Source organism: Cladophialophora bantiana (assembly GCF_000835475.1).
Source record: "Cladophialophora bantiana CBS 173.52 unplaced genomic scaffold supercont1.3, whole genome shotgun sequence".
Classification (NCBI taxonomy): Eukaryota; Fungi; Ascomycota; class Eurotiomycetes; order Chaetothyriales; family Herpotrichiellaceae; genus Cladophialophora; species Cladophialophora bantiana.
Genome location: NW_015971577.1, coordinates 2,000,609 through 2,013,202, shown reverse-complemented (window position 1 = coordinate 2,013,202; position 12,594 = coordinate 2,000,609). Strand labels below are relative to the sequence as shown.

General features: G+C 51.8%; 3 protein-coding genes across 3 annotated transcripts; 2 read left to right on the top strand and 1 right to left on the bottom strand.

Moving 5' to 3' along the window:
• Nucleotides 1-37: 37 nt before the first annotated feature.
• Nucleotides 38-4,792, top strand: Z519_02635 (uncharacterized protein; the record flags this gene model as incomplete). Its single annotated transcript, XM_016760391.1, has 1 exon — nt 38-4,792. One exon carries the CDS (start codon nt 38-40, stop codon nt 4,790-4,792), a length of 4,755 nt encoding a protein of 1,584 aa, XP_016623912.1.
• A 3,156-nt stretch (nt 4,793-7,948) lies between these two features.
• Nucleotides 7,949-9,272, top strand: Z519_02634 (uncharacterized protein; the record flags this gene model as incomplete). Its single annotated transcript, XM_016760390.1, has 5 exons — nt 7,949-7,992; nt 8,063-8,247; nt 8,317-8,423; nt 8,492-9,084; nt 9,146-9,272. 5 exons carry the CDS (start codon nt 7,949-7,951, stop codon nt 9,270-9,272), a joined length of 1,056 nt encoding a protein of 351 aa, XP_016623911.1.
• A 1,342-nt stretch (nt 9,273-10,614) lies between these two features.
• Z519_02633 (uncharacterized protein) lies at nt 10,615-12,456 on the bottom strand (the record flags this gene model as incomplete). The annotated part of the gene is made up of 7 exons (XM_016760389.1): nt 10,615-11,364; nt 11,414-11,578; nt 11,627-11,679; nt 11,738-11,759; nt 11,892-12,059; nt 12,114-12,193; nt 12,249-12,456. 7 exons carry the CDS (start codon nt 12,454-12,456, stop codon nt 10,615-10,617), a joined length of 1,446 nt encoding a protein of 481 aa, XP_016623910.1.
• Between the last annotated feature and the right edge of the window lie 138 nt (nt 12,457-12,594).

Here is a 12,594-nt window from a genome sequence, read left to right as displayed (position 1 = left end):
TTAAGGTCCGACCAGCATAAAGAGGCCTTGAGCAAGCATGGCTCCTCGAGGTCCAACTTCCGCTTTCGAGAGCGAAACCTTCGGCCAAGATGCATCTTTCAGGCTTGAACAACCTGTGGGATCCATGACCATCTCCCCAAGCGGGCGCGATGTTGCGCTGGCTTCCAAAGAAGGGCTTCATATCATTGACCTGGATTCGCCCTACTCTCCACCACGATACCTCCCACACCGGACTCCCTGGGAAGTCGCTGATGTTCAATGGTCTCCGTTTGCTGCAAGGGACTACTGGGTCGTCAGTACATCGAATCAAAAAGCGCTGGTTTGGAATCTTGATGCCCGATCATGGCAGGATCCCATCGAACTCGTACTTCACGGCCATACCAGAGCAATAACCGACATCAACTTTTCGGCCCATAATCCCGACGTCCTTGCCACTTGCGCCGTTGACAGCTTCGTGCACAGCTGGGATTTGAGAGCTCCTGCGAGGCCTGTCAATTCTTTTTCCGACTGGTTTGCTGGAGCAACTCAGGTTAAATGGAATCGGCAAGATGAACACGTCGTTGCAAGCTCTCACGACAAGTTCCTTCACATTTGGGACGACAGAAACGGTGCATATCCCGTACGAACCATCGAAGCCCATGGAACCAAAATCTATGGGATCGACTGGAATCGCCTTCATCAGAACAAGATTGTCACTTGCTCTCTTGATCGGACAATCAAGTTCTGGGATTTTGAGGGAGAGGAAAGCACCCTAGAGCGCGTCATTGAAACTCCCTTTCCTGTATGGAGAGCACGTCATACCCCCTTTGGATGGGGACTGCTCGCCATGCCGCAGCGCGGTAATAGCGACTTGCATCTCTATGATCGCCGTGCGGTCAATGGTGTGTATGAGAGCGGACCGGTCCGTCCTGTTGCGACATTCAAGGGTCATGAAGGTCAGGTCAAAGAGTTCCTATGGCGCGCTCGGGGCGCGATTGTCGACAACGTTGACAATCGAGACTTCCAGTTGGTGTCTTGGGGAACGGACAGGGAGTTGAGGCTCCACGCTCTTGAACCCGATATATATGCAGACATTGGATACGAAAAGGGTATCTCCAAAGTTCAGCGGCTCAACTTCACGCGCAAAGGTGCGGTCTACAAGACCTTTCGCGATGTACCGGGGGACGCCGAGTCCCCATTAGATGAAACACCTCGCAGTGAGGTATTCTCCCGGCACAGCCATCTCACGCATTTCCGGCCTCGCTCCAGCACCAGTGTCGGCATGAGCAAAATGCCCGTTTCGCAATTCCGCGGTTGGGTTCAGGGTGGTCGTTATCCGCAAAGATCTGGCATGCATGGACGAGGCAACAATCGGCAGAATACGGACCCCATCTCTTGGTTAAAGAACGTGAAGATATTTTCTTGGGACCCCGACACATTGGCCGAAGAGATTCGGCAGGTGGGAGAAAAGTTCAAGAAAGTAGAGTTTGAGGTCGTGGATATCTCCCATCGAAAGGCCGTCATGTCACTCCAAGCCCCTTGGGGAGAAGACCAGAGCCAAATTTACCTGCGAGTGGAGATGAGGTTTCCCAAATTATATCCTCGAGGTGCAAATGCAGTCTTGACTTTGCAGAAATCCGGATTTCTGGACGAGACAACACACAGACTCATAACAACAGAATTGCACACAATTGCAGAAACCTATGCCTCCAGGAAACGCGGATGTCTTGAAGCAGTCCTACGATATTTGCTCAGGGAGCAGAATCTTGAACAAATCGTGTCATGGGTCCTCGGGGAGTCGCTGGTAGACTCAAAGATCTTGGACTCGAGCACAGTTGGAGCCGATGATTCTAGCAGTGACAGTGATGACCAACTAGATGGAGTGCGAGAAGGTCTGGACGCCTCGGCGAATATTCTGGTGCCGCTTGCCAAGGGTTGCGGTGCCCTTTGGTCTGAGACTGGAAAGCTGGTTTGCTTCTTTCCTGCCAAAGGAAATGAGCCTGTCTCTTTGTTGAGCACTCTCGGCGTTAAAGACCTCGAGGAGTCCGAGTCAAGTAGACTCTTTGAAGGCTTTGGCCGTCTACACGCGAGCTCACCAGCGCGCAAAACGACCCGAGGCACCAAAACAGCGGACGGCGACTCCGACTCTGACACGTCAGACTCATCATGGAAGACTTCAAGCAGCTCCTCGTCCTCATTCGAGACCGAGCAAAATGTTCGTGGTGTCTCATCATATCAAGCGGGGGCATCTGGGCTCCAGCAACGGTCGCGCTCACCTGACCGGTCAAACCATTCCACCACCGGCGTTGCCAACAAGCTGAATGATGCTCCTCGGAAGAGCGCCGTGTCGATACATACCTTTGATGATCTGATCCCCTCGAAACGAGAGCTGGCGGTCGAGTATAAGATTTTCGGATCTGGCACAGAAGTTTGCAAACACAATGCTGCTGTTGCTCGAAACGCCGCCTTGGGAGACCTTGAATCTGTGTGGACTGTTGTGGGCCTTGTCTTGGATGATGCGGTCCCACTGGAAGTTCTCCCAGATCTGCGAGATCCTACTTTACAAGACGTGCTGGTGATTGCAAAAACAGTGTTGGAAAGACCTCGCCAAAAGGGCGGCATGTCTCCAGATAAACACAAAGCTTTTGGAAGGACACGTTGGGGCAATCACCCTTTCGGCTCAACATACCTGCTTCCTGCTATCTTCGACCATTTCGAAAGGCTTGCTGATGTGCAGATGCTTGCCACCTTAGCTTGCGCCTTTGCATCAAGCATCAACGAGGGAGTCATACCAGGCGAGGATTCCGACAAAGCGAATATGCAGGCCTCCGGCAACATCCCCCACATTCGGAGCGACTACTTTCCTTCCAGGCATGTGGCCAAGTCCTTCTTTCAAAGGGATCTCGATGCAGAAGAGTATGTCTTCATCCACTCTAAAAATATGCCTGTAGCTTCTGGCGTTCAAGGCCTTGGAGGCTCTAGAATCCAGCGCAGACCATACCATTTCCTCGGTCGCCAAGACAGCCGATTATCTTCTAGAGCAGCTAGTTTCGTTGCTGAAGACTCCCATGACCAAGTTGCGACGTATTCGACTGCTGTCTCCGTCTCGACATCGCCTGAAGGGAACCGGCCAAGCAACAAAACGACTGCTAGCATAGCTTATCCTTTCGCGCGAGCAAGTCTATCAGCCTTGACACAGTCATACTCAAACTCTCCTCCGAATCAAAGTTCGTCAACGGGTTTTACAACCAGCCTGAAGAGATACAGTCCTTCAGGTTCACTGGCCCCTGGATGGGTGTCTTCTGGCATATTTGGCAGCCAAGCGTTAAGCAGAGGCTCACGAATGCCCTTTCATCATAATGAAGGCGTAAATCAAGATAGCCGCGAGCTAGGCAATCGCTCCTCCTTCTCGTCCTCGGGCGTGCAAAGCTCTCGAAGAAGTAACACTTTGCAGACGTCGGCTGGCCGGCGCAGCGGTATATCTGCAGTGCAGTCTGAGGTCTCAGAGAAGACTTTTGGCAAAAATCCTCCAAAGCGCAAGAAGATCAAGATCCGTCTCGTCAACCAGGACAAGTTCGATCTTGACGGGTACTCATCCGCATCGCTTTTAGACCGTGTACTCGAAAGGAAGTGCAGGATCTACCGGCACAGCTATGCAAACCTTCTCGATGTGTGGCAGTTGCACTCACAACGGGCCGAAGTGCTTAAGTTTGACGGCATACCAGCAGATGGCTCTCATTTGGCCCACGCCCACTCAAATGCTGCGCACCGGTCGTCTGGAAGTGGTCTCGAGCGGCCGCGCAGGAAGACCTTAACTTCTGCATCCCGAGCCACGGACCTTGGTCTGGAAATCAGACGTCTGTGTAGCAATTGTGGGGAGCTACCAGCCCCGATAGAGAAAAATGGCATTCCTATCGGGTGGCATTGTGTGACTCCGTCATGCATCTCATCAAATCAAGTTTCGGGGGTGAGAGCTGCCAGAGCCCCCAAACGCAGTGCATGTGCCATCTGCAACATCTCCATCCGGAGTCTAGCGGTGCCTTGCTTGCAGTGTGGGCATATGACGTGCTATGACTGTGCTCAGGGGTGGTTTAGTGTTCGACGAGCGAAGCATGACAAGATGGGATCGAGGCGGTCTTCAGCTGAAAAGTCCCAGCTTTCGCCAATCGAGGACGAGGACGGTGTGGATGATCTTGGTGAAGAGCATACGGACGAACATAACACTTGTCCTACAGGCTGTGGTTGTCCCTGTGCGACCCTCATCACTGTGGCGGTACCGTATCCTCCATCGACTGATGATAACATCACTCCCAGCGACCAAGAGCATGCCTATCTTGAACCTCTCCGACTAACCCATCAACTCAGCCGCAGCAGTGGAGGAAGTTCGAATCTGCCCCGATCATCAAGTCTCCTTGTCCCTCCTTCATCTCATTCCCATTCCTCCACTGATGCTGGAACCGGAGGTGCGGATACGGCGCTGGCGGCTTTCCTGGCGCTCACCCAATCCCACCAACGATCCAAATCTATTCATCTGGTTTCAGCGCGGGGCAAAGCCCCCTCTGTGTCTCGACCTTCAGAAATGCAAAATCAAGGTTCAAGCCAAACGCCAAATGAAAGCGGCAAGACATCGGCATCCGACAACGATACAGAAGCAAATACGGGATCGCAGTCCGGGGAAGGGGAAGATTCGAGCTCACTGAATCCCTTTGCTGGTAATAAACTTGCGACATTGGGAAGAGGAATCGGCGCGGGCCTCAGCCGAGGGTTGAGTTCGAAGGCAAGTGACGCCACAATTCGAAAGTTCAAGTCATGAAATGGATCAAGCGCCACTTAATTTATGCGATCAATATTGAGATATTTCATCATGGTTCTTGCTACTCCAAGCTTCATCGACCATGGCACCCCGTCGGGACAGCCAACCAGACATTCTGCCGTGTGGCTGGTAAGGGGAGATTTTGACACCTATATTCATTACCCTGTTGGAGCATACGCATATACTGTAGCCACCTGTTTTGCGGAGAGGATTTGTACAAACATGATATGAGACTACCAGAGACCAACACGACTCACGACTCACCACGGGGACCGGCAAGAAACGGATAAGGCCAGGGTTAGGCCTGTCAGCTGTTCGGCGTTCGCCTTCCTTTGCTCATCATTTGCCTCCCCTCAGCTATCAGCAATTGCCAAATATTCATCCTTTGTTCGCTCTTTGGCAGGCCAGCAGTACCTAAGTACTCTGAAAATAGCCAGGTGAGGTCCTCGGGTTTGAGCATTTCCTCCTAGTTTCTCGTGAAATTCACGTGAGGACCAAACAGTCATGATAGACCAGTTGCTTGTCCTCGGTACACGCAGGGACTTTCCTCTGGTTGATCAACGAGTGCCTCATCCGATTGTTAAGCAATTACTAACAGGCTGATCTCTTTCCACTTTCTGTCGGTACAGGCTTCTAGGCAAGTTTTGAGTATGGAGTATCGAGGGTACATCTCAGTCTCAATCCCGATGAACTCCCGATCAACTCATAACGATCTATTATCTCACCCCATCCCGACCGGTTCGATATCTCATATTTCTTACCATACCAAACGGAAGATTTATAACATGTCTCGCTACAACAGACCTCGCGCAACCAACAACCTACCAACAGAACGATACCAGGGCCGTGCCTTATTTGCAACAGAGCCATCTTCCAAGGAAAGAAAAAAAGCAAGGACATGGTAGAGGAGACACTTGGTCTGGTTCCCCACGTCCTCACAAGCATGGGAATCGCGCAAGAACAATCGAAGTCGATCTTCCTCCCATCACAGCTTGAACGCGTCGACGGCAACGCTTCCGCAGGACACACATCTACGAACATCAAAGTACGATATGGCGACACCTTCTCCTTGACTTGATAACTCCCCGAGCCTCGCCCAGACTATCTGCACAGGACGGCAGTGCTGAACTGCAGTTTGACGCAGAATTAGCTGGAGGTTGGCGACATCGATTCGGCACCACTCGAAGGGACGCCCTTGCTACTCATCCACCCTTTGGCCACCGCTGGACCAGTGGAAAGAGAGATACCCCACGAGGACCGTGGTACAGAGAGATGGCAATCCCGGTGAATGTGCAGGAATATTTTCACCACCGGTGGTGATTTGAGGGACGGATTGGCAAGCAACTGTGAAACTTTGGCGAGGAGAGACGGGACTGCTGTGAACGTCGTGAGCGTCGCTGCTTTGGGCAGTCCGCCGCTCGGTTCCTGACTGGAGCTGGATGAGGAAGGGCCAGGCCCAGTGGAAATGCGGATGGAACTCGACAAAGACGTGGTGACGATCAAGGAGAGATTCAGAATGGCACCCAGAATGGTACCAAGGGACGACAAGAGTGTCTTGGTGTTGGCAGCACTAGGCTGTGGAGTTTGGAAATGCCCACTGAGACAGGTCGCTGAACTTCTCAAGGAATGCCTGGGAGAGGCCGAGTTCAAGGGCTGGTTCGAGGAGATCTGGATTGGGATATATGATGAAGCAGTCTACGAGAACTGGGGGGAGGTTTCAACGGCGACATTGTACAAGGTAAGATCTTTTTTTGGGGGGGGGGGCCCTACAACAGTCGTGAAAGAAGTGTTCGCCGTTCTGAAATTGCGCGTATTTTATTTTTTATGTGCCTTGGTTCTGCCTGCTATCTTCCCGTGGACTTAGGGAAGACAGACAGGTGGAAGGAAGTCCAAATCAGCGCACACGGCCACGGGAAAGTGTCTCGAGCCCTGCACCCAGAAATATACCGTCTACGCGAAGTCAAGGTGCATCGTCTGGAGTTAATACAAGGAAAGCTTGCAACGCCAGCTTTAATGGCGACGACTGTCGAGTACATGGTGGCTGAACATCAATCAGATGTGGCAAGCTCACACACACACATACATACATGGCCAAACCGTCTGACTAGATGTCCTCTCCAGTCTCATCCTGCAAGGACGAGCTATCTGCTATTTGCTATTCGCTATTTGGGCAGTCACTTAAATATCTAAAAGCTCCCATGTATTGATTTGAAAGTGGTTAATCCCACCTCTAAGTTACATACCTTTATCGGAGTAGCGGGCCATCTCTCGCGGTCCACAGCTCTAATGCGACTACAAGGGGTACTTTCAGACGCTTCAATAATATACAGAAATATATAAAAAGCACTAAGTACCTCCAAGAACGTGGTCGTATCACCACATTCCTCTCGATGTCAGACTGCACTTGAGTATACAAGATCAATTAACGAATTACAAAGGTTTGAAGTTCCCTCGTGGTGGGTGTCGTTCTTGCTATCTCTATTGCCGCCGACGCCGCCGCCACTTTTCAATCAAAATGGGTTTCGACTGCGTCGCGGCGTCCGGCCCCCCCTCCACCGAGTCTCTCGTAAAGCTGAAATTTGTAAGCAACACCAGCGCTACAAGACCTTGCACGATCCGTACCTAGCTCGTGTGACTAAGGCCGATTGTAAGCCCACGAACTGCACGCGGAGCACAGGCACAACTTCCACTCCGGAGATGGATGAGCCACGTGCATCATTTTAGGCTAAGAGCTTCAACACACCCTGTACGGAAGTATTGCAATGTCCGCATCTGGTTAATAGCCCTTCAGCCTTGCATGGTGGTAACCCGCTCTGCCCTCTCACAAAAGACTCCGGGGCCGCACAGCTTTGCAATTGTATTTTGTTCAGCTTCTTAGAAACCCTTGACAATAGGCTCCGTCGCAGCCACGGGAACTCTAGTCCCTCATGATCCCGATAGATGGACGCTGACACAGCGAGACGTCATTGTCCGGGTCGAGTCCGATTCCAATCACTCGAATATGGTCGTCTATAAAGAAGGGGTCATATGCCGATGTTCCATGAGGGTTATCCAAGACGTTCCAAAAAGATTTCGTTCAGCCAGAATTTGCCAGCTGTTTGGTGGTAACCATCGTGAAACCACAATTTCCATCCCCCTTCAACACAAGCCGAAGCAATGTCGAACAGCAGGATACTTATCACCGGAAGCAGTGGTTACATGTATGGCAAGCCCAAAGTTTAGCTGTTGATGCATGTAATAAGGTAAAGGAGTCTAACGTTGGCACCGCAGTGGCGGCGAGGTACTGGCCGCTCTCTTGGCCTCCAAGAATCCCGCAATACAGGCAGCTTCTATAAGCTGCATGGTCAGAGGCGAGGAGAAAGCCGAAGCGTTGAAGAAACTCGGAGTGACGCCACTGCTTTTCAACTCTCTTGACGAGACGGAGATCCTGGCGGAAGCGGCAAGCAACCATGACAGTGCGTGGCATCCTGTCCACGGAATCCTAGTCGAGTGAAGAAGAAAATACTGACTGTGACATTTGGTAGTTGTCATACATGCCGCCTCTGGCTTTCACACGCTCTCGGCAAGGGCGTTGGTGCTAGGACTGGCGCAGAGGAAGAGGAAGACCGGCAAAGATGTACACTATATCCACGTGAGTTAGCTACCCTGTCTTATTAGCATGCATAAACAAATACTAACACAAATCATTCTCTTGCACAGACCTCGGGAACATCCAATGTTGCCGATCGTCCCATCTCAATGCAATACGTCGAGTCTCGATATCCGCTGTCCGACAAGGATGATATCTTCGCATATATGAAAACAAGGGATGAAGACGTACCCTACGCTCAGAGGACATCCGACATCGTCATCACAGAGACCGGACTCGAACACGGCGTCAAGACATACGTGTTGATGTCACCAAGTCTGTATGGAATCGGCGTCAGTCCGTTGCACGAGTTCTGCCACGTTCCGATTTTGATTCGTGCGGGATTGAAGCTTGGAAAGGTCCCCGTTGTCGGCGACGGGTCCGGCATCTGGGACCATGCCCATATCCAGGATATGGCCAGTTTCTATGAAACTGTCGTCACCAAGATCCTCAATGGCCAAGATATCCCCAGTGGCAAGGATGGAATATACTTCATTGAGAACGGGGAGCACACGTGGCGCGAGATTGCTGAGAGAGTTGCCGAAGCTGGCGTGGCTCTTGGTGCTCTGCAAACCACGGAGCTTCAGACTCTGGATCTACAGGGCTCCAAGGACATCCTGGGACAAGGCTGGGGATTGATTGCCGAGATCGGGTGGGCATCTAAGTAAGTGAAGCGCCAGCTTTTCGCAGGAATAGCAAGATTGAAGCTAACAGGGGGGCAATAGCTCAAGGACAAGGGGGCACAAGACGCGCGAGCTTGGGTGGGAGCCGCAAAAAACTCGCCGCGATTGGGAAACCCACTTCACCGCGGACTGGGAGGCGATTCTTGAGTCCAACGGGTCAAGAAAGTGAAGTGGACGGGCCTGCCTTCGTGGTGTCACATCTCAACTGACCCTCGTTATGGATAAAGAAGGACTAGAGCTCACTCGACTGAGGAGCACTAAATGACTTCCAAGTAGGCAGAACAGAACGTTGTTCATGGAGGTAGAATGTCGGAAAGCATGATGCTGTATATCGTCCCTACCAGTCTTCGGCAAGTGGTTGTGGCTGTGGCGACTAGTTATGGATGGGGTGTCAACGCAGCTTTAGACATGGCCATACTCGAGTTGGTCCTCGGCTGTTTGTCGATGTTTGGGGGGATTGCGGGACAGGAGTAGGCATCCGATCTGATCATGGCGAGTATTTGTGAGCATCTATGCAGCGTCAATGTGCGGGTTTGCAGCCGGAAAGCGCAAGGCAAATTGGACCGGCGTTAGGTCGAGGAGTGCAAAGACCGTTTCCATCAATCAAACAGCCTGAACGAGGCTGAACCGGTTGCCGCTTTGGGGTGCATAAAACAGCACGGGTGCAGGAATGGTGAAAAAGAGCGTCAGTTGTCAATCAGGTTTGGTTCGGTCGCAGCGGTAGATCATGCACATAGTAGAGCGATGCCAATCCGACAGATTGATCTCCTATATTGAACAGGCGTCCGTCACAGGCTTTCTTCAATTTCAGCATTTCTAGGGAGCTCAACACACATGTGTAGCTGTTGTCAAATTGCCTCCAATTGAATAGACACAAGAAAAGAAAGGGGGGCTTGATGTCTTGTAGAAACTGACCCCTGATGACCTCGAAGGTACGGGAGGTCTAATACGCATAGCTTGTTCTGTCCGTCCTCGCCATGACTGAAAGCACTCATGGGGCCAAAAAGTTCTTTTCAAGGCAGAGCCTGTCAGGAAAATTCGGACGGAGAGACCTAGTATATGAGATAATGACAAAATCAGTCTGTCTCACTTACATGCAGCCATTAACTGTTCAAGCCAACAAAATCAAACTCAGCGAAAAAGAGTCGTGCCATCCCATCATATGGTAGGCCCACTACGCTGAGTGGCTGACTGATAGTCACGACTACGCCAAACAAGGTCAGCTGTTAGAAACACACGAGGAAGCTTTGCAATGGAATTATGGGATCTGGTCCCTATTGACCGATCAGCGCTCTCAAAAATTATGTCCTTTCGTGATACTTTGCCTGTCCAACGTGCAAGTTGGCCGTCCCGTGCGTTTGAAATACAAACCGCAGTCCTCCTAGCAAAACATTGCTATACCCAGTCAGAAAAAGGTCAAGTAAAAAATTGCTGTGGAGACGCGGTTTTGCCCCGAGATAGATGTCGCAGTGCTTGATCTGACACTGTCAGCCTAACGACACCAAACTTGCTCATAAACCTGGAGGTGGCGGTACTGCCGAATAGCCACTGGATGGAGGTGGTGGAGGTGGTGCGGCACCGCTGTCCGCTGGAGGCGGCGGCGGATTCGAATCTCCCGGCGGTGGAGGGGGTGGAGATTGCTGTTGAGCGGCAGCTGCCTGTTGCTGATAGTATTGATAATAGGCGAGGTAGTTCTGATAGCCACCATACGCAGCATAAGGGTCGCCTCCTGGTTGATTGGCATAATACTGAGCATATTGTGCGGCGTAGTCCGGCGGTGAAGAGACGGTTCCCGGCGCAGGGGTGGATGCTGCACCGGTGTAGGGAGAGTTGTAGTGGTTGCTGCTATGTGAGTAACTGCTGTCGCGGCCCCGGTCTCTTCCGTGTCCGCCATACGAACTGCGATTTGCATCAGCTCCATAACCATCGGTGTATGACTCCATTCTCGGCGGCGGTGGGTTCGCTTTAAAGTGTTCAAAGTTGACGCGAACATTAGCAAGCAGATCCTCACAAAGTTCTTTGGCTTTCTGAACTTGAGCAGGTTGAGGACCGGCGACATGAAGGTACATTGGCTCATCGGATTCTTGCCCGGTACTGTGTTCCATGAAGCCGGACCCACGGCCTTTGATCTGGACGCGACATCCAGTTTCTTGCTGGATGTGCTTTACGTACGCGCCGCCTTGACCGACAACCTGTGCACGAAGGTTGAAGCCCGGGATATTTTCCATGTCGATTGGGATCCTTTCTTCGGGCCATTTTCTCTGATTTCATGTAAGTTGAGGGAACCGATGATCGATTTCTCTCACTTACCCTGCCAAATTCATCTCGTTCGAATTGCTCTGGCTCTCTTCGGCGGAAGCGTCTTTCATCAACAAGGTTGGGGAGTTCTTGCTTCATAAGCTCCTCAATCTTGGCGATTGCTTTCTCGAGCCCAGCCTTGGAGGTGCTGGTGACGTGAAGATACAACGGCGGATTCTGTGTCTCGTCAGTCGCCAGTTGTTTGCGACAACAGGGCCCACTTACTGCTGCCGTGGCCATCGTCTTGTCCGGATAGTAGGAGCCGCGGGTTGTGACATCTTCAAAGTACAGGTAAGTCTTGTGCAAAACAACAAAGATCTGTTGAGGGAAGCATACCAGCCCCTGTCTCTTCTTTGATCTAAAAGCAGGCAAACTATGTCAGCAAGGTAACCAGGACATTTTGGTCAGAGACATCCTCCGACAAGTGAACTAGCCGTCGATCCAGTAACAAAGCTTGGTGAAGCGATCGGTTCAGATGAGGAATATTTACCATCTTTTGTGTAGAGCCTTTTGTCAACGTGTAGCGGTTGCGCAAGTCATTGACTTCAATGTCCTTGATATAGTCACCATCTGCAATGTAGATCTCGCCGTCGACTTTGGCTGTGCTGTGACCGGAGGAAGGAGTCGCAGGCGTCGGCGCCGGAGTGGGTGTCGATGACTGAGAAGACGGTAAGCACATGCGCGATGTCGAGACAGCCCAGGTGGAACTTACAGATCGAACCGGAGGGACCTCGACATGCTGGATGCCCTTGCGAGCCTGCAACTCGGCATTGATCTTTGCAGCGGCCGCAGCTTTGGGATTGTTAGCAACGCACCACAGCCTTTATGCAGATGAGGGATGACCTACCCGCGGCAGCAGCAGGATCCAGAGGGGTGCTCCGTTTTTCACTGGCTGCAGGACTCTGACTGGCTTTTGTGAGCGGACTGCGACTTCTCCTGGATTCGGTCTGCCGCGATGAAGGAGATCTAGAGCGCCTGTCGAAGCGGGAGGTCTTTCGAGGCTCGGGTTCCGTCTGGTCAAAGCGTGACCGCTTACGAGGCGCTTCGTCTGACATGGCGGAGGCGCGCTGGAGAGAGCAAGGATTGACGCGACGAGACTGTGAATTCAAGACGGGGACAACGCAAGGGCGGGAAGGAAGAGAAAAGAAAGGTGGAAGTTGAAATGGGGGCTGGCTTCGAGGTTGCGGAGAAAG